The 26,124-nt window shown below is 38.1% G+C and overlaps 1 protein-coding gene and 1 non-coding gene across 2 annotated transcripts; one reads left to right on the top strand and one right to left on the bottom strand.

The window, feature by feature from the left end:
• Positions 1–7,293: 7,293 nt before the first annotated feature.
• On the bottom strand, positions 7,294–7,399 carry LOC145110160 (small nucleolar RNA R71). Its single transcript, XR_013709540.1, has one exon. It is a non-coding gene; the product is annotated as a small nucleolar RNA R71 (small nucleolar RNA).
• A 1,053-nt stretch (positions 7,400–8,452) lies between these two features.
• LOC145106383 (uncharacterized) lies at positions 8,453–8,974 on the top strand. Its single transcript, XM_079043379.1, has one exon. The coding sequence runs from the start codon at positions 8,453–8,455 to the stop codon at positions 8,972–8,974; it is 522 nt and encodes a 173-aa protein (XP_078899505.1).
• The last annotated feature ends 17,150 nt before the right edge of the window (positions 8,975–26,124 follow it).

Here is a 26,124-nt window from a genome sequence, read left to right as displayed (position 1 = left end):
AAACAGTTTGAAGTAAAACAGTTTGGTAACACAGTTTGAAAAGTAAGAAATCCACTTGTTTGGTAGTTATTAATCACATGTGATTGATATAATAACTATAATAATTCAACTTGTATTCCCCCCCATAAAAGCATTTAAAAACATTTAAAAGGTTAATTAAGGGGTATGAACTCACCTATAGTGAGTGGTTTGGATGAACTGATGATATAGGATTGCTAGGTGTCAAGTGAAGACTTGTACACACACAATGATCGTAGTTAACATATAATAAAACATATATGTATATAATTAGTCTTTAAACAACTAATTAACAAAGTTAAGACATCCTAGGGCATGAAAAACACCTTATATAAGTGTTATAAGTGCTAATGATTGCATCTAAATATTGTAGGATATTGCTATTGAGTTTAGGGTTCAAGGGAACCCTTTATATGAGTTTACGGTTTTGTGACCATAACTCTTTGAGTTTACGGTCGTAAACCCATGAGTTTATGGCTGTAAACTCATGCTTCTTTGACCATGAGTTGTTTTGAAGCTTTACAAGTCCTTAGAAGCATTTCCACTTGAAGTATAAGCCTATGGAAGTGATTAGGGAACCATTTCACTCCTAAATGGAGTTTACGGTCCCTGGACCATTTTCCTTTGGGTTTACGGCCGTAAACCCAAATGGTTTATGGTCTTTTGATGTTTTCATGTACTTAACTCATTAGGGAAGGGATCTATGCAAGTTTCCAAAGCTTAGAAGGGACTAGAGCACACTTTCACACCCTTTTTAGGGTTTACGGTCCAAGGTGTTTTTGGACCGTAAACTCCTTTGATCCTTGGTTTCCTTGGTGTTTTCTTGATGTATAGAAGTGTAACAAGCCTTATTATACTCTAGGATAGAAGTACTTACAAGATAGAGGCTTGAAAAGGTGCTAAAAGTCCAAGAACACTAGTGTGTGTTCTTCGTGTTCTTGGTGAAACTTGAAGATCTAACCTTTTGGAATGATTTCATGGATGGAAGTGTGTTAAATCACTAGATTAAGTAATATATCAACTTAATAGGGCTAGAAACACTTACAAGTTGAAGATCTTGAAGAATTGTTGGATGATACTTGAGAGAGAATTGAGTTTGGATCTTGAATTTGTGAAAAATGGTAAATAATGACTAAGTGTCATATATATACCCCCAATTTAGGGTTTACGGCCGTAAACACCTTTGTTTAGGCTGTAAACTCCAAACTCTTGGAGCATTGGGTCTTTATTGTTGCACAATAAACCCTAGAGCATCCTCTCTCCTGGTATCTCCTGAAGTACTAACTTAAAAAGACTCGAACTTATTCCAAAAAGCTTGAAAGTTAGCAGAAACTGTTCTGACCTCTATTGAATTGAAATGTTGTACATAATAGAAATTTCGGGTTGTCACAGTATTTTTAAAATAAATTCATAAAACGAACAAATAAACGGGAGTATCTTTTAGGAGTATTGAGTATCAAGTAAACAAAGAACACCTTGGTTAGGTGTTTACGGCCAAACATGAGGAGTTTGGGCCGTAAACTCCTCTTTGACCAAGAACTCATGCATATAGCATGATTTTACTCTTCAATCCCCCATTTCTCACTTACTAGCTCAAGAACACCCAACTTTTTCTCTCAACTATCATAGGATCATCTTCAAAACCTTCCAAAAATGTAAGTGTTCCTTCACTTGTTTTGTTGTTATAACACCTTATCTAGTGTTTATACATCATTTCATCCATTGATTCTTCATTTCTACTTAGATCTTCAAGTGTTCTTCAAAACACCAAGAACACCAAGAACACACACTAGTGTTCTTGGGCCCTAAACACTCTTACAAGCCTCCTATAAGTAAGTGCACTCTTCCTATCTAGTTGTTTGCTTAGTATACTTGTTAATCCATGGAAAAAGATCAAGAACACCCAAGAACACTTGTGTTTACGGTCAAGGGATATCCTTGAACCGTAAACACCATCAAGTGGTGTTTTAGTGCCCCTAACACCTTCTAAGACTTGGATATTGGACTAGAACCTTGCATGCATGAGCTAGAAACCCCAAATCACGAAATGGTTGGAGTAACCATGAGTTTATGGCCGTAAACTCATGGGTTTACGACCGTAAACTCAAGGGTTTACGACCGTAAACTCCCAAGGATGGTCCAAGGACCGTAAACTCCAAAGATGAGCCATTTGGTGCCCTAAACCCTTCCTAAGCCTTTGATTCAAACCTAGAACACTTCCTTGAGGTGTATAAGACCTTAAGGCTCACAAATGCACCAATTACCATGAGTTTACGGCCGTAAACTCATGGGGGAATTGACCAAAAACCGTAAACACATGTAGGGTTACCAAATGAGGAGTAAACTCCAATGTGAGGCCATACTCTCCTTAGATGCAACCCTTAACACTCCTAGCACTTGAAACAAAGTGTTTCCATGTCTTAGGATGTCTTTACTTGATTAATTAGTTGTTAAATGACTAATTAGATACATTTATGTATCACTACAGGTTACATAGGATCCGTGTGTGAGTTCAAGTCCTCAGGTGAGTTCATACCCCTTAATCAACCTTTTAAAGTGTTTTTAAATTCTTTTATGGGGGGGATACAAGTTGAATCAAACAAGTTATAGTATCAATCACATGTGATTTATAACTTGCAACCAAATGGATTTTCTATACTTTTAACTGCTTTGTCAACAAAACTGCTTCAAAATGGTTATCAAACTCATTTTCATGTTAAAACTGTTTATAAAACTGTTTCCAAACTCTTTTAAACTTACATTATTTTCAAACCATATCTACACCATTATATTTATATAAGTAAGACTTGAAGGACTTAGGACTGATAGCTCACCTTATTTCCTGTTCCTTGTTTGGTTGTGGACTTAGGGTATCCTGTTATTTGTCCGGATGTCGTTGAAATCTTAGTTATATATCATATATATATATGTGTCGGATATAAAAGCTTTCACTTCAGTTCAGCACCTTTGTGTAGCAAAGGCATACCTACCACATTACTATTTAACTATAATAGGTATAGTTAAGGGTTTACTACTCACTACTACTTCTATTACAAAGATATATACAAGAGAATAGTATACATTATACGAGAGAACACTATACATTACACAAGAGAATACTATACACTATACAAGAGAACATACTATATACTAGAAAAGGGAAAACATCACTACTCTATGATACACTACATAAACATTTGAATACTAAAACAGAATGTGACATACTACTTCTCGATACGACACTTCATTGTGCTATCACCGTGTAACCAGAGTCTCCTGGAGGGAGAGCATGCATTATGTGTATAGATCTATACGGGATAGACACTCCCACATCCCGACTGCTAGCTACAGTCCGAGCCGACTAGGCCCAGGGGTGACAAAATGTCACCATACTACGTGTGACCTGGAGGGTCATTAGTTATTCAGCCGTCGATCAGCATGGTTACATACGAGTTCACATTCAAACCTTAAATTAACTAAATAAGGATTTAAGGCAAAAATAGACTTTTCGAGGCGTACCGCCTGGAGTCTACATATTTCTACTTTGGACTTTTCGAGGCGTACCGCCTGGAGTCTACATATTACTACTATAGACTTTTCGAGGCGTACTGTTCATTCAGTACTACCTGGAGTCTATATTTTATTACTATGTGACTTTGTCACATACTCGTTTCAGTAAACTATATTTTTATAATAATAGTTTTTACTAGGGAAAACCCTTACATTTACAAAAGGACAATTATACAAACACTCGGGCCTTGGTAGAAGACTACCTTTTTACTGGAAAACATAGGGCTTTCTAGGGAGTATATAATTTACAAAACATGTGAAATCGATCACTATACTACATTGATATTAACATTTTATACAAGCAATGACACTAAATACTTATGAACTCACCAGCTTTATGCTGATACTCGCTTTCAAAATAACTTGTATTCTCAGGTCATTAGTAGACAGGTACAGATGGACCTTTTGAGAAGATGGAGCACATACAAGACTCATCTTTTACTTTGATTATACTTTTGGTGTCTTACAAACTATACAGAACACGCTTGTATTACAATTATTATATTAATGCAATGGATGTTGTTGCTTGTCTTTACTATTATGCATTGTTGTGATACTGTACATGACGTCCTCCACCCGAGAACGTTTCCGCCGTTCTTGGTTTTGGGGTGTGACATGATCCATATGTGTTGATTTCGATATTGGATGATTATATTTGATTTTACTTGTGTTTGATATTTATAAACCCTAACATGTTTAGTTTTAGTTTATATTTCTTACAAATCCGACTTTGTACGTTAATTGATCATATTAATTGCATGAATCTATCTCATAACTTTTTATGATCATTAAATAGTTAGATCTAGGATTAATCACATATTAGTTTAAGTAATTAAATCTAGTAACTTTAACTGTGTTAGAGAGCACATTTAGTCTTAATTAGTGCTTGGTTTCTTAACTTGATCTTAAGAGATTAACTAATATCGTTAATATTTAAATTGTGCTATTATCAATTTGGTGTTTAACTAGTGCATGACCATTTCCTTTTCATTCATAAATTGGTAGGCCTAGTTATTTTATCATAGTAACTAGATAATTGGTAATCAGTATAATCTATCCATTAGAAATCAACCACATAAGAAAGTGAAATCGGATCTAGGAAGAAGTGCTCTTTTAATTCTTGAAGTTACTTTGTTTTCGTTGCTCTCTTACTTGTTAGGTGATATTAAGTTATTCGGATCTTGAAAAATCAGTAAAAACCCCTATAATCTGACTCGGTACACTGACTAGTAGGTACCTTTCCAGCACATCAAAATTTTTGGCGTCGCTGCAGGGGACGACTTATTTGACTTACAGTTAATTGCTTTTAGTTATTCAATCCTTTTTTCTGAGGTATAAACCACAAGAAGTAACTTTTCTGCAATTAGTTTATTTTGTTTCTATCTCTGAGGTACAACCACACTGTGGTTCTCTTCACCACGTCATGGTCTCACTTCAGTTATTCTGTTAGTTTAGTGATTTTTATTCCTTTGACGTGTTTTTGTTTTGTTTTTGTTTTATTTCAGTGATTTATGACCTGATGATCTAAAACTCCAATTATTCCTCCACTAGAAGATCCAAAATCTGCGTTCCATAAAAAGAAATACAAGAAGGACAAATTTGTAATATCTAAATTTTCAAACCAAAATTTTCATTTTTAAATCCATAGAAAAATAGTTTTCATAAAAAAACCATCCTTGAAAAGTCATAATGTCAAATACAATTCCACATCAAAATATCAGAGTGTCCCAAAATATGTAGTAACTAAATCTCCAAGAGAATGTGTATAAACAAGCATTCGCTTTCCTGCGATCCTTAGAACTACCTAAAACACATTTAATAAACAATTGTAAGTGCAAAGCTTAGTGAGTTCCCCAAGATATCCCATACAACACATCACATAAAACAATTATGGGTTATCAGGAACCCTGGAGACTACCTGAAGTCTCAGTGGACAAACAGCACACCCTGTGGGTTATCAGCAACCTTGGAGACTACCTGAAGTCTTAATCACACATAAACAACACAAACACAATAATAACATTTGGACCCAACTGGTAATCACTTATATATACAACTATTCTACCATACAGTTAACAATAAGTGAGGAGACTCACCTGAACTGATGACTGACAGAACTCACACCAAGCTGCCGGAACTAGACTCTGCCTATTTAAATACACCAATTAACCTTAATTAATAATTAAGGTATTTTCACACACACTACTAAGCCCAAGTGAAGTCTAGTCCACACTTAGAGTAAAAGACCATTTTACCTTTCACAAATCCTTCATAATCCACCTAATACTCAATTGTTCAAATTGCACAAATGTCAACAAAAGTAAACTTGGTCAGTACGCTTGGCATACTTGACTATACGCTGGGCGTAGACCGCATCACTAGAAAACGAGTTCGAATCAGGATATGCGGGGTGTAGCCAAGCGTACGCTCAGCGTACGTAACTGTTTCTAAAATCTTCATGCAAAATTTATTCATCCTTAATACATTCATTCTAAACACAGATTTGGCCCCGAAAGAACATTTTAATCCATAAAGTCTTAGACTTTAGGCCTTTACATGGCTATAAGGAGCTAAAACTCGAAATCCATAACTTTTACTTCATAAAAAACTACACAACTCTTGCATGGAAGGATGGAAATGGCCAAACTAGCATTTTTATGACTCAAGACATCTTAGAATGTCGGAAAGGACAATTTAATAGCTCTGGAGTACTCCATACTCACAAAGATCCATGGTTTGGGAAAAAAAAGAACCAAAATGAAGAGTAAACAAAATCTATTTAAACAAGCTCGAAGATTTGATCTTTATACCTTGAAAAGGTGCATAAGAGGATGTAGTTTCTGGATCTACAAGCTAGAGTGCACCACCACCTCTTGAATGATCTTCTTGCTAGCACCAAACACTCAAACACAGGCTAGGGTTTCATTCTAGGGTTTAGAGGAAGTGGAGGCTAGATAAGAGAATGTCCAAATGAGGGATAAGATGATTAAATAGGGGGGTCACTCCCTAAAATTTAGGGTTTAGCATCTACGCGAGTACGCCCGCCGAACTCACAGGTATGCCCAACGTACTCCCTCCTCCGCCTTGACTTCATCAAAGACTTATGCCCGACGTACAAGACTAGTACGTCCAGCGTAAGTGGCGAAAATGCAATTTATAATAACTTCATGGGCAGAAAAATAAAATACCTGACAAAGGGTGTTACAGAATCAAACAATACTTTCAAATCCAAAAAATCGAACTATTTGACAGGACGCCAGACAAGAAGGGGATTGGATACGAACCAGAAACATCTACCGAAGAAAGTTTAGACGAGGAAGAGATAAAAAGCGAGGTTGAAGAGATGACACACATTACAAGAACAGGATACATATAGAACATGGACCAGGTTTAGTTCCAACCGAGATAATAGCCGAGAGAAGTTTCAAGCTCAAAGGGAACATTTTATCCATGCTCAAGGACATACCTTTCACCGGGAAAGAGTATGAAGATGCATTGAAGAACATTGATGAGGTAAAAGATATTGCAAACTACTTTCATGTTCCTAATGTGCCAAGAGATTTCGTGTTACTAAGGATGCTTCTGGTGACTTTTACCAATGAAGCCAAGGTTTGGTTAAAGTCTCTTGCACGCGGATCCATTACTACATGGGAACCACTTCGTGATTCTTTCATTGAGCAATTTAGTCCACCTTCGAAGATTTTAAAGCTTATAAAGAAGATTTCTAACTTTCAACTAGAGGTTGGAGAATAATTGTATGAAGCATGGGAGATATACAAGGGATTGCTTAGAAGTTTCCCTCAACATGCTCTTAATGTTCAACAAGAAGTTTCTATCTTCTATGATAGAGTCAATGTAACAACTGTACAACTTCTTGACTCGCAAGGCCCAATGACGAAGAAGGAGCCAACAACTATCAAAGAGTTGATTGAGGAATTTGCTAAGCACTCACGTGAGTAACACAACCCAGGAGATGATGTTACTTGAGGAATAGGATTTTGGAGGGAACGACAACTTGGTTGCAATCATAGCTATACTAGATACTATGGATAGGTGAATCACAAATTTAGATCAATCCATTTACACGATAAGAGTTGGGTGTGACAATTATAGTGGTCGACATTTGACTAAGGATTGTGACTTGGATGAAAATAGGAATAAGAAGGTACAAGTATTCTACTCAAGTGGTGACAAGTATGATGAAGATTGGAGGAATCCCAGGAAGGAGTGGTTGCCGTATGAAGAGTACAATAAGCAAAAGGATGAGAAGTATAGACAACCCGGTAGAGGCTTCTATCAAAAAGAGCAACCACCTGAAAAGAATATGGATTTTGAGTCGGTACTTCATAGATTTATGGAATCATTTGAAAAGAGACATGATACTACTATACCAACATCAGAAATAATCAAGCTTCCATCAAGAATATAGAAACTCTACTTGGTAAACTAACCACACTTATTAATGAAAGTTTACCACCTAAAAATCAAGACCCACAATCACATCCTCATGTCATGGCGATCTACACCGAAGAAGAGGTTCATTTTGAGCCAATAATGACCCATGAAGTGGCTACAATACAGCCTAAGTCGTGTTCAGAATAAGAGAAGCCTGAAGCAAAAAGATCAAAAAGTGAATTCTTTTCTGATGATTCACCATGTCATGGTGATATCACCATATTGTGGTCTCGAGAGGATGACAAATTTTCTCTTCTTCTTTCGTTTAAGCCTCCTTTCTCATTCCCATCTTGAGCAATCAAACATTCTCTGGAGCCCGAACAAAGGAAATTTATGAAACAAGTTATCTCACAGTCGATTAACTCCCCATTCCTAAATTTAATGGCTATACTTCCAAAGTTTTCAAAAGATGTGTTCATCCACACTTATCAAAGAATTATCGATCAACATGGGAGATCCAGTTCAACTCACCTTGCCTTGTGAATTTGGCAACTCAACTTCTATTAATGCTTTAGCCGATTCGGGGGCAAGCATCAACCTCATGCCATACTCTTTCTACCAAAAGCCTGGATTACCAAAGCTTCAAGACACAAGGATGACAATTCACATGGCAGATCAATCAACCACAGACCCACGGAGAATATTTGAAGACTTACTAGTGAAAGTGGGAAATTTCATTTTCCCGGTTGACTTTGTGGTTCTAGACATGAAGGAAGATGAAGAACTTCCAATTCTTTTAGGAAGACCATTTTTGAGTACTGCAAGAGCATTAGTTAACATCCACGACTCAAAGCTCACACTTCATATGGAAGATGAAGCACTTACCTTTGAGATGAGTCCTAAATTAAGTCATATTAAGTGCCAAAAGATAAATGGTCAAAGATGGATGCTATGGAAGAAGATTTTGATGAGCTTGTTGCAATTGAAATGATGATGGAAGAAGAGTTGAAGGTTTGGGAGGAGCCCCATGCTGAAAAAGTCAAACGTATGAAACCAAGAGCCTCAATTCCTATGACATTTGAGGTCATTGCATTTACTACTCCTAAAGTTCTAGAGGAAGAAGAAATTGATGAAGTGGAAGAGAATTTGTATGAAGAAGTGGAGGTAATTGATGAATACAATGGTGGGGAATTAGAGAATCCACCTTTGGTCAAGATGGAGGTAGCCAAGGAAGATCCTAAGGAAGATGACAAGAAGATGAACAAGGCAAAGAAGCAAGGAAAAGGGGTAAAACTCAAACATGAGGAAAGTGCCAATAAAAGAAGCATGAGAATTTGAAAAATGCATACAAGAGAAGGGTTAAAGCTTACAAGAGAAAATGGAAGGAGCAAAAGGAGAAAAGGGAGATCCCACTCTAACCTTAACATCGTAGAGTGGGAAGGAATCCGGCTCAAGACTTCTAAAAAAGAAGCGCTTTTCGGGAGGCAGCCTGATTTTTAGAGTTTGCATTTTCTTTCCTTTTGAATTTCTTTTTCGGTTTATTTTTACATTGGATTAGTTTTTACTTTTAGCATAACCAATCGATCATGTGTTTTCATAGTCTTCTAAATTTATTTTGTAGTGAAAAAGGAAGATAAATGAAGTACTGAAGGAGCTTAATGGATAAGAAGCCATGAGATTTTTTGAAGATCATAATTGAAGACCATGTTTTTGAATAAGTGTAGGGTTCCCACATAATAAAGAGAAGAGAATTTTAAAGAGTATTGACCGGAAGAGAAGATCGGTAATGGTCCTACACATTACGAAGAGTCGGTATATTACTTCGATCTTGCAAGATGATCTTAGAAAACACCATGGCATGGCTACCAGCACCACGTCGTGGCAACTGATTTTATCTCGGCTGCATCTGACTAAACCATGACATGGCGTCCCTAGACCACATAATGCTGATTTTGAAATTCATGACCATTTACGACTTCAAGATCTATATCATGTGGTTGTGTTGCTTTCCCATGACGTTTTTGAGGTTCATCACACTTTTGAAGAAAGATTCTTTGATTTATGTCGATCTGGTACATTTTCATTCATATGAGAAGAGTCCAGAAGAACTGTTTCCAACCATTATACGAGAAGTCCAAGCTCTACATACACTTTCAAACTTCGATCTTTCCACTACTACCCAAGGGGAGTCTGTTACAATTCTACATTTTTTAATTACATGTTCTTTTATTGTTTATGTATGAAATGGGGACATTGAATCATTTAAGTGTAGGGTACGGGGTTGAATATAGGAATGCAAGCTTACTGATAAAAATTGAAAAAAAAGAGTATTATTAAAAAACATTATTAGAAAGATTTGAAATAATAATCTAAAATTGAATCTAGTTAAAAAATTCTTAAGTTGAGATTTGGGTTACTAGTGTTGTATGGGACGATCCAATGCGAGTTTCAATGTTTATTTGAGCCAATATATGTTATAGTGTATTTGTGGCTTTCCTGTCTTAGTGAAATTATGGAACAAAAACATGACCTCGCTTAGTACATAGGATTGAACTATTCCTCATGCAATACTGATATGTGCATAATTAACTACATATTTAATGCATATTTCTAATACTTATAGCTACAATAATGCTTAATATGGAACAAAAGGTACTCATTATGTTTAAATATATTTTGTAGCAGTGAAGACTTGCTCAAGACAAAAAGGGAGCATACGAGAATATGGAAGCAGGAACTGGGAGCTAAAAAAAGAAGAAAGAAAGAAGACTGAAGACCACGTCGTGGTGATATGACCACGACATGGCGAATGGAAGACTCGCGACCCATCAGGCTGACGTGGCAGAAACAGGATAAACTCGAAGACCACATCGTGGTGGCGGTCAACGTCGACATGGTGATCAGATTTCTACAATTATAAAAACCCATACATTAGGTCGAAATCAGAGAATGCATCTAGTTTTCTGAGGTTAATTGTGATTAGAAACCCTTAGAAACCCAAAAGAAGATCAAAATGCAATTGAAGTTCAAGGATTGAAGAAGATTTAGAAGAATTCAAGATTAATCTAGTTTTCTGAGGTTATTTTACTTAGATATATTGTGTTTTTTTGCTATAATTAGAGGCTAAACACCTTTTACTTCTATTTGGTGATTATGAACTTGATCCATATGTTTTGATTTTAATATTGGATGATTATATTTGATTTTACTTGTGTTTGATATTTATAAACCCTAGCATGGTTTGTTTTAGTTTATATTGCTTATAAATCAGATTTTGTGTGTAAGAGCTAGGATTAATGACATATTATTTTAGGTAATTAAAGCTAGTAACTTTAACTATGCTAAAGAGCATAATCGAAGACCATGTTTTGAGGCGGTGAATGAGATTAAGGGATAAGAAGCCATGAAATTTTTTGAAGAATATAATTGAAGACCATGCTTTTGAATAAGTGTGGGGTTCAGCACACTTTTGAAGAATGCTTCTTTGATTTATGTTGATCCGGCACATTTGCATTCTTATGAGAAGAGTCTAGAATAACTGTTTCCAACCATTATACGAGAAGTCTAAGATTTCCACACATTTTCAGACTTCGATCTCGCCACTACTATCCAAGAGGAGTCTATTCCAATTCTTCCTTTTTAATTATATATTCATTTATTATTTAAGTATGCAATGGGGACATTGCATCCTTTAAGTGTGGGGTAGGGGGTTTTATATAGGAATGCAAGCTTACTGATAAAAATTGAAAAAAAAATTAGTAGTATTTAAAAAAATATATTATTACCAAGATTTCAAATAGTAATCTAAAATTAAATATAGTTAAAAAAAGGTTATGTTGAGATCTAGGTTGCTAGTGTTGTATGGGACAATCCGATGCGAGTTTCAATGTTCATTTGAGCCAATATATGTTATAGTGTATTTGTGGCTTCCATGTCTTAGTGAAATCATGGAAAAAAAACATGACCTTGCTCAGTTTGAGGGCCACAATATGTTTAGCATCGTGTACCATAAATGTATCCAGGAGAGTTTATGTAGTCCTTGCACATTAGACTAATACCTATAACAAATAAGTGTTGAAGTTAAGTTCCCTTGCATAAGCATATTTTTTTTAGGATTTTTTGTTTTTGAGTGAAAAAAAGTGAAAAAAAAGAAAAAAAGTTGCATAATTTTGAGAAATAAGAGTCTACAAAGCTATGAAGATCAAGAAGTATCACGAAGAAAAGCTCCAAATCAATCGAAGACTCAAGTGTTGGGTATAAAGTCTTGCGTCATTGGGCCTTATGTATAGCCTTTTTTGTAAACGGGTTGGGCCTGTCCTCCCGTATTTATTTACTAGGGTTAGAGTATTTAAGTTGCATGCATGCATCGTATTTTGGTAACTCTGATAATTACTTTGTAACCCTAATCACGCCTCTACAGTAGCAATTCTTTATCGAGTTCTTCTGAGGTTTGACCTTTTAATCATTCAGTATATTTTTGATCATCATTGTGTTCTTGTTATTAATTTGTTTGAATCTAAACGATCTTTCAAGGATTATCATCCTAACAATTGGTAGCAGGGCAGGAGACTGTGTAATCTATACGCATCTCTTTTGTTTATAGAGTCATTAGGGTTTCCGTTAATATTGGATCTAGTGTAATCGTCATCATCATTTTCTTGACGTTATTCTGTGATCTTAATATTACCCCAAAACTTCTTTAGTTTACACTTCTGGTTCTTAACAGGTTTCAAATGAAATATCATCATGCAGCGCAACGATTCACACATCAACTCCATAAATCTCTCCAGCAGCATTGGATCGACAACAAGGATCCCGATTCTCTTTCCCAATGAGTATGAAGTTTGGGCACTTCATTTCGAAGATTATGTTCTCGCCCTAGAGGATAACGTTTATTTGATATGAGAAGCCATCACTCTAGGTGGATTTGTTCACACAGCTACCAAAAGAGTTATTAAAACTCAAAAGGACTACAACCAACTGCTTCTTGATGTAAAAGACGTTCCTCGGGATAAGAAAGAAAAGCTAATCAGCAATGTTAAAGCAATGAGGATCATTTGATTCGCTTTGCCAGCTGATACTTTTCGTCTGGTTAGTTCGTGTGACACTGCAACAACTATCTTGGATAGGCTCAAGGAACTTTACTCTACTGATGCAGATCTTGAGCATTCTACTCAAACACTCTTGCTTTCAAAGTTTGGTGCCTTCGCACAAAAGCCTGAAGAAAGTTTGAGTTCAACCTTTAATCGCTATAATCATCTTCTGAGTAAGATGATGAAACATGGTATTGGACGAGAAGTAATCGAACAGAAAGTTACGCTCATGAACGGGCTTAGATCTGAGTGGATGGTTATGGTTTCTACCGTAAAGGCGCATGAGCGGTTTAAAAACTATACCTTAGCCAAGCTTGTTGGAATTCTGAAAGCACACGAAAGTGAGGTGACAAAAAAGCGAAAGTGATTTCTGGAATGGGATCTTTGGCTCTCGTTGCGAAGAGCAAGACAGTTGCATAGGATGGGTCTGAGTCTGATTATTCTAAATGTGAGCTTACGAACGAGAAGTATGCTTTAATGGTTTCAAATCCTAAGCGATTCGCAAAGAAGAAGTTCCCCTCAAACAAGAATCGAAACTGGCAGGGCAGCTACAGCTCTGAAAAGGTGAAAGAGGAGAATAAAAATGATTCTCAAAAGGAGGAAGAAAAGAAGGAGAAGAAGCTCATGGATGACTCCGGCTATGACTGCAACTATTGTCATGGCAAAAATCATTTGGCCAAGGAGTGCATGCTGAGAAGGTTAAATGAGAAGAAGGAAGGAGAAGATGATGAGGCGTACTACATGCAAAAGCTAGAGGAGATCAAGAAGAAAAAGAATGATGATAACTCTATGCCTGCTTTAATTGTGCAGGAAAATGTTGCTGAAAACGAGTTTGGAGGAATTGAGGTCTGGCGAACAGACTCTGAAGATGACGAGGTTCGTAGGCCCACGCATGGTAGGGCGTTCGTTGCGAAAGAAGAGAGTTCATAGTTTGGAGGAAGATGCTTGATGGTGACAAACGAAAGGTCACAGATGCAAGGGAATGCCACTGAGAGTGGAGGAAGAGATGATAGCTGTTTCGCAGCAAGACCAGTTCCTGAACAAATCAATGAGTGTGAACAGCTGATCAACAAGGTAAATCAAATTCTTGAATCTCTCAATATACCTGTGTCTAGATACGAAACTGAATTAAATGACCTAAAATTCACCTTTTCAAGCGTTAGTGATAGTTTAAAAAGAACTCGTTTGACAAACTCTAATCTTACTGATCAAATTAGCAGGGTTTCATCGAAAAGCGATGAGAGGCGCATATGGATAGAGAAGATCGAGTCGGATTTGTCTAAGTATGGGGATCAATTGATTTATTTGCAACGAGACAATTTAATGCTTTTGAAACAACGTAACATTTTCTGTTTGCTTGCTAAAAGGCTTTATTTTAATATTACTCAGTTGCACCTTGATTGTGAGATTGGTAAGAAAATTCACAAGATGATCTTACCATTTCTTGAATTAAAGGAAGATGAAATCGACACCGATTGTTATAAATGCGAATCCATCGTTTCGTCTAACGAAACTTCTGATGCTTACAGAGTAGGACTGGAAAGAATTGAATCATACATCAAGTCCAAAGACCATAAAAACATGTTAAAACAACTGTTGGATGAAAATGACAAGAAGCAAATAAAATCTGATACTATACAAAGGTTCGACTCATTGAGTGCCAAACTGAGTTCAGATAATAAAATCAATGTTGAAAATAAATCTAAATTCGATGAGGAAAGTGATATCAGCAAAACTTCTGTAGAGGATGAGGTTGATTGCTCAGAATTTGTGAAAAATGAAATTGAACCTGCGAAAGCTTTAATTTCAGAAAACACTGTTAAGTTCGCACGAATTTCTCAAAAAACCTAAAATTTTAAAAGCTGAAGCAACGGTTTTTCCCAAAGTGCAAACTGTCCCTAACCAAGTATTGCTACCAAAGGACTGGATAGAAACCAAACAGTTGCATTAACGTCCCTCATAGATGACGACAACAAGGATGGATGTGATGAGTACTTTTGGTCTGCTCCAATAGACAATGCAGACGAAACCATAGGTTTGTTAGAAAAGACCTCTTGGACAGTGAAAGGACGATATGTGGCAGAACCACTGAACAATCGCTCAAGCTATAAGAAAGGAAGTCCAAGTGGAACTAAGGACATTCAAAGCGAACCTAAATCACTGAAGGACGAATCTCATGTGAGAAAGGCGAAACCAAGGGCAAACATCCACAAGTCCTTAGACCAACTTCCAGCTCAAAACGGAAAAGGAATGTGAGATATCATAGAACTCTCAATGAAAGGAGGCAATTTTGTCAATCCCAAAATCCCAACTATATTCGCAATGAAAAACCTTTTAATCAAAATACGAAAGCCCCTTCGCATGCGATCCCCAGACATTCTTCACACTGTCTCTTTTGCAGTCCACAGGAATCAAAACACAAAGTTGTTCAATGTGACATCCACCAAAACTCAGGTCAATACTCATCTAGAACCTTGTCATTTCCTTGTGTGCACTTAACTTGGCTCTATAGTTACAAGTTGAACTAGGTTTGTGACTTAATAGATCCCTCGGAACAAGTAGTGTACCTTAGTTGTATTGAACGATCACATTGATATGTAAAGGAACCAACTGAGTGGTAAAGTGCCAAAGCTGAACCTTAAGTCTAAACATAAAACTATGTTCGTTTGATTACAACTCAAGGGTAGGTTATTAACCCTAAAAATTTCATATTGGAACAAATTGATGCTTAACAAGGTTAAGTATCACAAGCTAATATGAACAAAAATTAGATCATAATATGAACCAACTATAAAGTTGATGACAAATTCATACACTTCATGATTCGAAATGTGAACCAAAAGTAAAATCCAAGAATATCAAATTCTTACAATCACATATTATGAATCCTTGTTAGAATTGTTGAAATATGATAAATAGATTTTTATAAAAATTAAATAATAGGTTATCATTATATAAATTAATTCAACAAATATAATTTTTGGAAGTCATTACCAAGTGTAAATACCTCAACAAAACCCAATAATTAAAACCTTAGGAGATTATGAAAATGTTTGAGTTTTATAAAATTTAAAATCTAGATTTATAAAAATTCAAGGGAGGCTTTTATTATTTGATCCAATACCAATAAAAATACCATATCCCTCTTAAATTTTCGTCCATTAGGCTTTTCCCTCTCCCCCATGCCTTAAAACCCATCATTACACCTCATTTGAACCACCTACACACTCCATCTCACACTCATTCTCCAAGAAAACTCTCCCACTTCCAAGACCACTCCTACACATCAGAAAATCCTCCATTCTCTGCCATAATTTCGAAATTGAGAAGGTCTTGAAGTGTTCTTGCTTCTCTCAAGATCAAAACCAAGGTAAACAACACAATCCTCCCTCATAGTTTCATGATTTTACTTCCTCTTCTTCATGGTTCTTCTCTACTCTTCGGATTCTATGCCCTTCTATGGCTAGAAATCCTTACTTTTACCCTTGTGGTTTGTAGATTCTCACCATAACACAATGCATGTGTTTGAGATGGTGAAAATCCGGGATCAAACCCATGCTAGGAGTGAAAAAGATGCACATGTGTTCATATGACTTCAAAACCGAGTATTACATCTTCTTCTCCATTTCTTTTGTGTTCTTGCATGACCAAAAGCATTTAAACCATTTCTAGTACATCTTGGATGCCCATTCACTCCATGCATGTGCTAGAAATCGGACCTTAACAGAAGCATGCATGTTGTTCTTGTCAAAGTGCCCTAAGAATGCACTCAAAGCAACTAGGGGAGACATGCAATCTGCCAGACTATTTTGTTCAGATTTGAACGGCCATAACTCGGTCATTACTTAACCAAATCCTGATATTCTTTTTGTATTGGATAGTTCCACGAGTTAGCTTTCAAACCCAACTGGTCTCACTGTAAAAGATTAAATATCGGATTTTTGGCAATTTTTACAAAATGGTTGCGCGAACAGCTCTTTTTCTGTGATCACCATTTTTACTTTACGTGATCAGTGGCCTTAAACCCACCCATAAATCTGGGGAAAAATAGTTTAAAAACTTAACATATCCAGTGAATGATGGCTGAAATTTCGTGGCTTAAAACCCCACAGAATGTGCTACTCAAATTCATGAACTTCAGCCACATTTACATCTCATGCACTATAATGTGCAACATTTCTTAACTTGTTTGGGTTCAATACCCCTATTTTGCTTATGAATAAATTTTGAACATTTTTCCTTTTGAAAGCCCTTACACGCATGTGATAATCTGTAATATACCAAGGGCTAGAACCAATTCCTTATTTATTTATAAAAATAGTTATTTAATGGCTTTAAATTCCAAAAAATCATTTTCGGAAGGTATAAAAATCTGAAATTTTTTATTATGAATATAATCACAGAATAAGAAAGCCATGTAAATTTTCAGACATTTTGGACACTGTTTGATATTTATTCCATATTTTTCATTAAATTAGAGCATGAAATTATAATCTCGGGTTATTGGACTCAAAGTTCCTAACCAATATTTTTCTCAACCTTAGGAACATTATAAGAACCTGTAAAAATTAAATTGGGAATTTTAGAAACTGTTTACCAATTTATTTGGATTTTCTATATTATTTGATCCTAAATTACAAATAAATATAAAACGACCATCAAAAATGTCTATAAAATATCTGGACACTAATACCCTCCTGTAGAAACACAATATAAAGTTTTACAATTTTTGGAGTTCATTTTCATGCCTTTATGAAATTTTTTTTGAATATAAGACACCATGAATTCAATAATACTAATAATGAACCAAACAAACTTTGGGCACTTAATGACACCACTAGTAGGATAAGTAGACTTAGATAATGGTTTAGTGAATTATATCTCACTAGAGACTATTTGTTCCGTAGGACGCTATTAGGATTCGCACTCACCAACATCAACCCGCAAAGCCCGAGCCGCAAACTTTCCAGAGTGAGTATTCACGCACTCCCCTATTTTCGGTTTTTAATGTTTTGGGGTGGAAAGCATGACACAATATCTATGAACATTATTTTATGAACTTGTGCTATGAATTTGTGATATGAACTTTGTTGTATGAACTTGTATTATGAATTGGGTGTTATGAACTTGTATGATTAAGTCCCCGGAGAACCGATACAACCTATTAACTCATATTTGAGCCGATGGTCTTATGGATAGCGCTATTTGGGGTTGACAGCCCCCACTCGACCGGAACCGGGAGTGCATATTTCCATGAACTGACATCATGGGAACCATGGACATGATGGAATGGGGCAGGAACGGTCGTTAGGATTGGTTGTGAACGGAATGCAATGGCATTCATCGTCTTCTAAATTGGAACATTTATAGAATAAACTACATTTTTGAAATAATGTATTATTATAAACCTGTGAACTCACCAACTATTTTATAGTTGACCCTCGTTTTTGCATGCTTTTCAGGGAACGGTCAATGAATCAACAAGACGTTAGCATGATTTAAGTTGTTACCTTTGCTATGTATTAAATTATGTATTGTGAAAACTGAATGTATTTGTTTTGTATGCGATGTAAACTTAAAACGCTTAATGTTTATGGTTGGTACTTCTATTTACCTTTGTGATGAGACCTTAGCCTGTCACTCTTCGTGATTCCGCTTTAACGGGGTGTGACAGATTTGGTATCAGAGCCTAAGGTTATAGAGAATACCGGCTTCCCCTTTCCCTTAGGGACGCCTAAACTATAACCATTGAGTTAATAAAACATGCCATTTAGTATAAGTAATTCCGGTAATGCGCTACTGGACCTTAATTATACATAGCCTGATCACCTATGTATAATTAAGGAAGAGTTAGTGCAAGACCGAAATTGATTATAGTGAATGGTATCAACACCCTAGGATAAACATACACATCAAACATAATAGAAATTTTCTAGAAGGCTAAAAATTCATCTAAACATTAGAGTTTCTCGTGTACAGCGTAGCCATGTCAAACACTAGCTCTCAAGCACTTGGATCGGCAGATGAGTCTGGTTACGTCACTGTGCGCCCGAAAGTCAACCGCGACTCTAGCACCGAACCGACTGAAGATCCGTCTACAGGATCAGAGACTGGAGAGGAAGTGAGCAGCCAGGCACCGACTGAGGAAACTTCAGCCCTGCCGATACCCGAGCCTTCGCTACAGCTGACGCCTCGGCCACCCCTTTATGGACTATACCACAGGAGGACAGCGAGAAATAGCGCACCAATGCCGAGAGAAGTGTTGAGGTTCGAGCGTCCAGAACCCGTGCCAGCACCTCCCGCACCAAGGAGTGAGCGTCACGAGCCTAGTCAGCCTCGACCCCCAGTCATAGGGACGCCTTATATGCGAGCACCCGGGATGACTTGTCAGGAGCGACGCAGCATGGAGGCCATGGCCCGAGACCTGCATGATGCCCGTAGTAGGATTGCTTATCATCATCACAGCATAGACGACATGTCAGACGTGGTGGATGCGGTGTGTGGTTATGCATACTCCGCCCAGAGGACATCAATCAGAGCTATGATCACTAGCGCTATCGCTGGAGGGCTAGCATTGATTCTGGCAGTGGCACTTGTCTGGGTGATTGTGTTTTGGGGTTGAATCAAAGCGTCATGGTTTATGTTTTATGGTCTTTGGTCTATGTATTTTGATGTAATGCCTTTGGCTTATGGCTTTTTAAAAGTATGGTTGAAGTATCTTTTGTAGCTTGCTGTGCCAAGCAGTATGCTTTGTTAAACCTTTTATTTACAAACTATGAATGAAAATCTATTTTAATGACTTTCAATTTCCATGTTATTTCGCATTTATATTGTTCATAAACTGTAAATTGTTTTGATGATTTGAAATCTTTCTTGAAAATATATTTTATTATATTTATTTCTTGCAAAAAGAGAGAATTTTTCTTTTTATGATGGTAACGTCTTAAATTTTGTTGTGTGTTATAGAAACATGCCCCCAAGAAGGAACACCCGCTCCCGCCAAACACAGCCTGAGAATGCCACTCCCGATATTGCTCAACTGGTCTCACAACAACTGATGGATGCTATCCCTAACATTGTGGCTCAAGTCACTGCGGGAATCCATACTAGTCAGACAAACTGCGGAGGCCCTACACCTACTGTGAACACGGATGGAAGCGGAACTCGTAATGAGGAAACAAGGGGATGCACCTATAAATACTTCATGTCTTGCAAACCCAAGGAGTTTCACGGAACAGAAGGTGCGGTGGGATTGTTGAAATGGATAGAAGGAATAAAGGCCGTACTCCACATCAGCAAATGCTCAAATGACTGCAAGGTTCCCTATGTTGCATGCCTTCTACAAGACAGAGCTTTAACATGGTGGAATGCGCAAGTCCGAAACCGTGGAAGGGAGGCGGCGAACCAGTTAGCTTGGGAGGAATTCAAAGAGTTACTCAAGAAGGAATACTGTCGTAAGGATGAAATCCAGAAAATGGAATCTGACTTCTGAAACCATGCCATGGTAGGAGCCAATGTGGAAGGCTACACTGTGCGTTTCCATGAACTCGCTGAACTAGTGTCGTACATGGTCACCCCGGAGAGCAAAAGGATCGACCGATACATATGGGGATTGGCACCCGAAATCCGAGGCATGGTTACTTTAGCAAATCCTACCTCAATCCATAGCGCTATAGACCTGGCGTACCGACTTACGAATGATAAAGTGAGGGCTGGGATATTGACCATAAGCAACACCAGTAACAAAAGAAAACCAGAGAGCCAGATTGGAAGGAAGAAGAATGACAACTCAGAAAGGAACAAGAGAAGGGCAACGAACTTTGCGGTTAAAATAGAGGAACCTGTGCAATACCGAGGGCCTAAACCTAAGTGTGAGAAATACAGCTATCACCATGAGGGTGCCTGCCCTATTTGCCACAAAAGCAACCGATCTGGGCATTTTGCGAAGTATTGCAGGATAGATAAGGATCGCAAGGGTGGTAAACGGGCGTGCTATGAGTGTGGAAGTGTGGACCACTTTAGGAATGCATGCCCGAATCTAAACAAGGGCCCCAACAACAACCAGGCAGGTCATAACAACCGTGGAAATCCAGGAGGTCAGGCTCGTGGGCGAGCATTTGTGATCAAGGCGGAAGAGGCCTTCCAGAACCCGGAGGTGGTAACAGGTACATTCCTCCTAAACAACCACTATGCATCAATATTATTTGACTCTGGGGCAGATAGAAGTTTTGTGTCACATGAATTTAGATCACTAATTGACTTGAAATCAAAAATGTTGGAACATGCTTACATAATTGAACTTGCTAACGGCCATGAAATTAAGGCTAAGGAGATAGTTCCTAATTGTACCTTGAAGTTAGCCGGTAAAAATTTTAGTATTGATCTGATACCCATGGAACTCGGAAGCTTTGACGTAGTGGTAGGAATGGACTGGTTATCCAAGAATCGAGCAGACATAGGATGCTTTAAGAAAGTTGTCAAAATGCCCCTCCAAAACAACGAAACCCTATTTGTGTATGGAGAGAAACCAGGCAAGAACTTGAAGATAGTCTCATGCATGAAGATTCACAAATATCTGAAGAAGAAGTACCTTGCGTTCTTGGCTCATGTAGTGGAAAAGAATTCGTAAGAAAAACATATTCAGGATATTCCAATAGTGCGAGAATACCCCGAAGTGTTCCCGGAAGAGTTGCCCGGACCCCCCCCCCCCCCAACAAGATAAGTCGAGTTCAGAATTTATCTAATTCCTGGGGCGGCACCTGTAGCTAAAGCACCTTACCGCTTGGCACCTTCTGAAATGCAAGAGCTTTCGAGTCAACTTCAGGAACTTTTGGAAAAAGGATTCATTCGTCCAATGCGAATGTGAAAAAGAAGGATGGATCAATGCGAATGTGCATCGATTATAGAGAACTAAATAAATCGACTATCAAAAATAGATACCCCCTTCCTCGAATAGACGATTTGTTTGACCAACTCCATGGTGCCTCGTACTTTTCAAAGATTGATTTACGATCGGGATACCACCAATTAAGGGTACGCGACGAAGACGTTCCTAAAACCGCCTTCAGAACTCGTTACGGACACTACGAGTTCTTAGTTATGCCTTTTGGGCTAACTAACGCGCCTTCATGGATCTTATGAATAGGATTTGTAGGCCGTACCTTAGTTATGCCTTTTGGGCTAACTAACTCGTTACGGACACTACGAGTTCTTAGTTATGCCTTCATGGATCTTATGAATAGGATTTGTAGGCCGTACCTTGACAAGTTTGTTATCGTGTTCATTGATGACATACTAGTCTATACCCAAAACAAAGAAGAGCACGAACGACATCTCAGGCTAGTGTTGGAACTGTTGAAAGACCAAAAGTTGTTTGCAAAGTTCTCTAAGTGCGAATTTTGGATTAGGGAAGTACGATTCCTTGGTCATGTGGTTGGAGAAAAAGGAATACATGTGGATCCCACCAAAGTTGAAGCAATTAAGAAATGGGAAACCCCAAGATCCCCGATGGAAATTCGGCAATTTCTCAGATTGGCGGGCTATTATAGGCGCTTTATTGAGAACTTCTCCAAAATTGCCCAGCCATTGACTATTCTGACCCAAAAGGATAGGAAATTTGTATGGGAAGAACCACAAGAAGATGCCTTCAAATTGCTAAAACATAAGTTGTGTAATGCGCCAGTCTTGGCATTGCCAGATGGTGTGGAGAACTTCACAGTGTATTGTGATGCGTCACACCAAGGTATGGGTTGCGTACTGATGCAGAAAGGCAAGGTTATTGCATATGCGTCAAGGCAGTTGAAGGTTCATGAGAAAAACTACACAACCCACGACCTAAAATTAGGAGCGGTGGTATTCGCCCTTAAGATCTGGAGACATTACTTGTACGGAACTAAGAGCACTATTTATACTGATCACAAAAGCCTACAACACATCTTGGATCAAAAGATGCTTAACATGAGACAAGGGCGGTGGGTAGAATTACTCAACGACTATGATTGCGAAATTAAATACCATCCAGGAAAGGCCAACGTTGTAGCCAATGCGTTGAGTAGGAAGGAAAGGGTGAAACCCTCACGAGCTCATGCCTTCGGAGCCCTTGTTCAAACCAGTTTGAAGGACGAAATCCTTGCTGCTCAAGGCGAAGCATTAAAGACTGAGAACTTGAAATGTGAAACATTGCAATGTCTAGAACAACGATTTGAAACAGGTTCGGATGGAGTGAAGTACTTCAAAAATAGAGTATGGGTACCAAAGATCTACGAATTGCGTGAGGTAATTTTAAAGGAAGCCCATAATTCCCAATACTCGATCCACCCTGGAGCCGACAAAATGTACTTGGATCTAAAGGAATACTATTGGTGGCCTGGAATGAAGAAAGATATTGCTTTGTATGTTGGGAAATGTTTAACTTGCTCCAAAGTGAAGGCTGAATATCAAAAGCCCTTCGGTTTGCTTCAGAAACCAGAAATACCTCAATGGAAATGGGAGCAAATATCCATGGATTTTGTTACTAAGCTACCGAGGACCGTGAAAGTACATGATTCTATCTGGGTAGTGGTGGACAGACTGACGAAATCCGCAGATTTTCTTCCCATTCGGGAAGATTACCGAATGGAATGGCTTGCTCGAATTTACATAGATGAGATCGTAGTACGTAACGGAGTACCTATTTCCATCATATCGGATAGAGATGGCTGTTTTACATCTCGATTTTGGCAGTCGCTTCAAAAAGCCTTGGGGACACGTTTAGACTTAAGTACCGTATATCATCCCCAGACAGACGGTCAGAGTGAACGAACCATCCAGACGTTAGAAGATATGCTCCGGGCTTGCGTGATCGACTTTGGAGGAAGTTGGGATAACCATTTGCCATTAGTTGAGTTCTCCTATAATAATAGCTACCATAACAGCATACAATGCGCCCCCTATGAGGCCTTGTACGGGCGTAAATGTCGCTCCCCACTATGTTGGCTGGAAATTGGCGATAGGCAGTTAACGAGACTGGATTTAATTCAAGAGACCACTGAGAAGATCTCGATAATACGTGATAGACTGAAAGCTGCCCGCGATCGCCAGAAGAGCTATGCTGACAAGCGTAGGAAACCTTTGGAATTTCAAATAGGAGACAAAGTACTCTGAAAAGTATCCTCATGGAAAGGAATCGTGCGTTTTGGTAAAAGAGGAAAACTGAGTCCCCGTTATGTAGGACCCCTCTAGATTATCGATAGGGTCGGTCCAGTGGCATATAAATTAAAGCTACCAGATGAACTGAGTGCGATACACGACACATTCCATGTGTCGAACCTCAAAAAGTGCTTGGCGGAGGAATCCCTACACATACCTCTCGGGGACCTCCAAATTAATGATCAACTAAAGTTCGTGGAGGAACCTGTAGAAATTCTCGATCGAGAGGTTAAGCAACTCTCATCATTCGTAGGAGACACTTCAATTCGTGAAGTAGAAGAACTCTCATCATTCGGGGGGGGGGGGGGAATAAAGAAGCGAATGATGATTCGGATGTACAATAATAGTTTGAGGAGGTAAACGCTGAATTGGATCCCTCTTATGATCCGAAATACCTTCCTCTGACCAAATGGACCAGAGATCATCCGAAAATCCAAGTGATTGGTGAGTCTTCTCTCCAGGAGTACTCACAATATCCCAACAATAAGCGAAACGAACTGCATTATTCTCTAAAGTGAAATTTTGTATGTTTAATTCATTCATCTCCAAGGTTGAACCCAAAACTGTCAACGTTGCTCTTGATCATTCTGATTGGGTGCAAGCGATGCAAGACCAACTCAACGAATTCGAACGAAAAAAAGGTTTGGAGATTAATTCCCACTCCACCTGATGCATCAGTTGTAGGTTTGAAATGGGTATTTCTCAATAAACTGGATAAAGAAGGAAATGTGATCAGAAACAAGGCGAGACTCGTTGTCAAGGGATATTGCCAGGAAGAAGGTATTGACTACGAAGAAACCTTCGCACCAGTTGCAAGATTGGAATCAGTTCGCATCTTCTTGGCATATGCAGCGCACAAGAACTTAGAAGTATTTCAGATGGATGTCAAATGTGCATTCTTAAACGGCGAACTTGAAGAGACAGTATATGTGGAACAACCTCCAGGGTTCGTAAACGAGAAGTACCCCAATCACTGTTACATCCTAGACAAGGTTGTTTTTGGTCTGAAGCAAGCTCCAAGAGCTTGGTATGAAACTCTTACTAGATTCTTAAAATTTTCTAAATTTAAACAAGGTTCTATTAACCCGACCTTCTTTCGTAAGCAAGAAGGTAACCACTTGATGATTGTCCAAATTTATGTTGATGACATCATCTTCGTATCTACTAATCCCAGCCTAACAACTGTGTTCCGAAAGTTGATGGAAACTAAATTTGAGATGAGCTCCATGGGTCCAATTAACTTTTTCCTTGGACTGAAAACTAGACAGAGTCAGGAAGGTATCTTTATTAACCAGGAGGCTTACACGAAGAATCTACTTGCAAAGTTTGGGATGGTGGGAGACTCAAAAGCGAAGTTTCCAATGGCATTCAGAACGAAACTAACCCCTTCTTTGGATAAACCAGCTGCAAATATGACACTCTATCGTCAAATGATAGGTTCCTTAATGTATCTAACTGTGAGTCATCCAGATATTATGTTTTCTGTTTGCTATTGTGCAAGATTTCAAGCTAATCCTCGAGAACCTCACATGACGACAGTCAAGAACATTTTCAGGTATCTAAAACGAACTTCCTCACTTGGAATATGGTACCCTTCGAATTTTGAGTTCTTTGTACAAGCTTTTTCGGATACTGATCTTGGAGGATGTGGGTTAGATGGAAAGAGTACAACTGGGGGATGCCAGTTCCTTGATGGCAAACTTGTAAGTTGGCAATCCAAGAAGTAAACCTGCATTTCCTTGTCAACAGCTGAGGCTGAGTACATTGCAGCTGCCTCATGTACATCCCAGGTCATTTAGATTCAAAGTCAACTTCGTGACTATGGCCTAAGCATGAAACGAATTCCATTATACTGTGACTC

The sequence above is a fragment of the Lactuca virosa genome, chromosome 4, assembly GCF_052849685.1.
Source record: "Lactuca virosa cultivar CGN04683 chromosome 4, Lactuca_virosa_CGN04683_v6, whole genome shotgun sequence".
NCBI lineage: Eukaryota > Viridiplantae > Streptophyta > Magnoliopsida > Asterales > Asteraceae > Lactuca > Lactuca virosa.
Note: the sequence above shows the minus strand (reverse complement) of the source record. Positions and strands in the feature narration are given on the sequence as shown.

What these genes read in the sequence shown, in the direction of transcription:
- LOC145106383 (XM_079043379.1), top strand. Translation starts at nt 8,453, where the DNA reads ATGTGTTCATCCACACTTATCAAAGAATTATCGATCAACATGGGAGAT.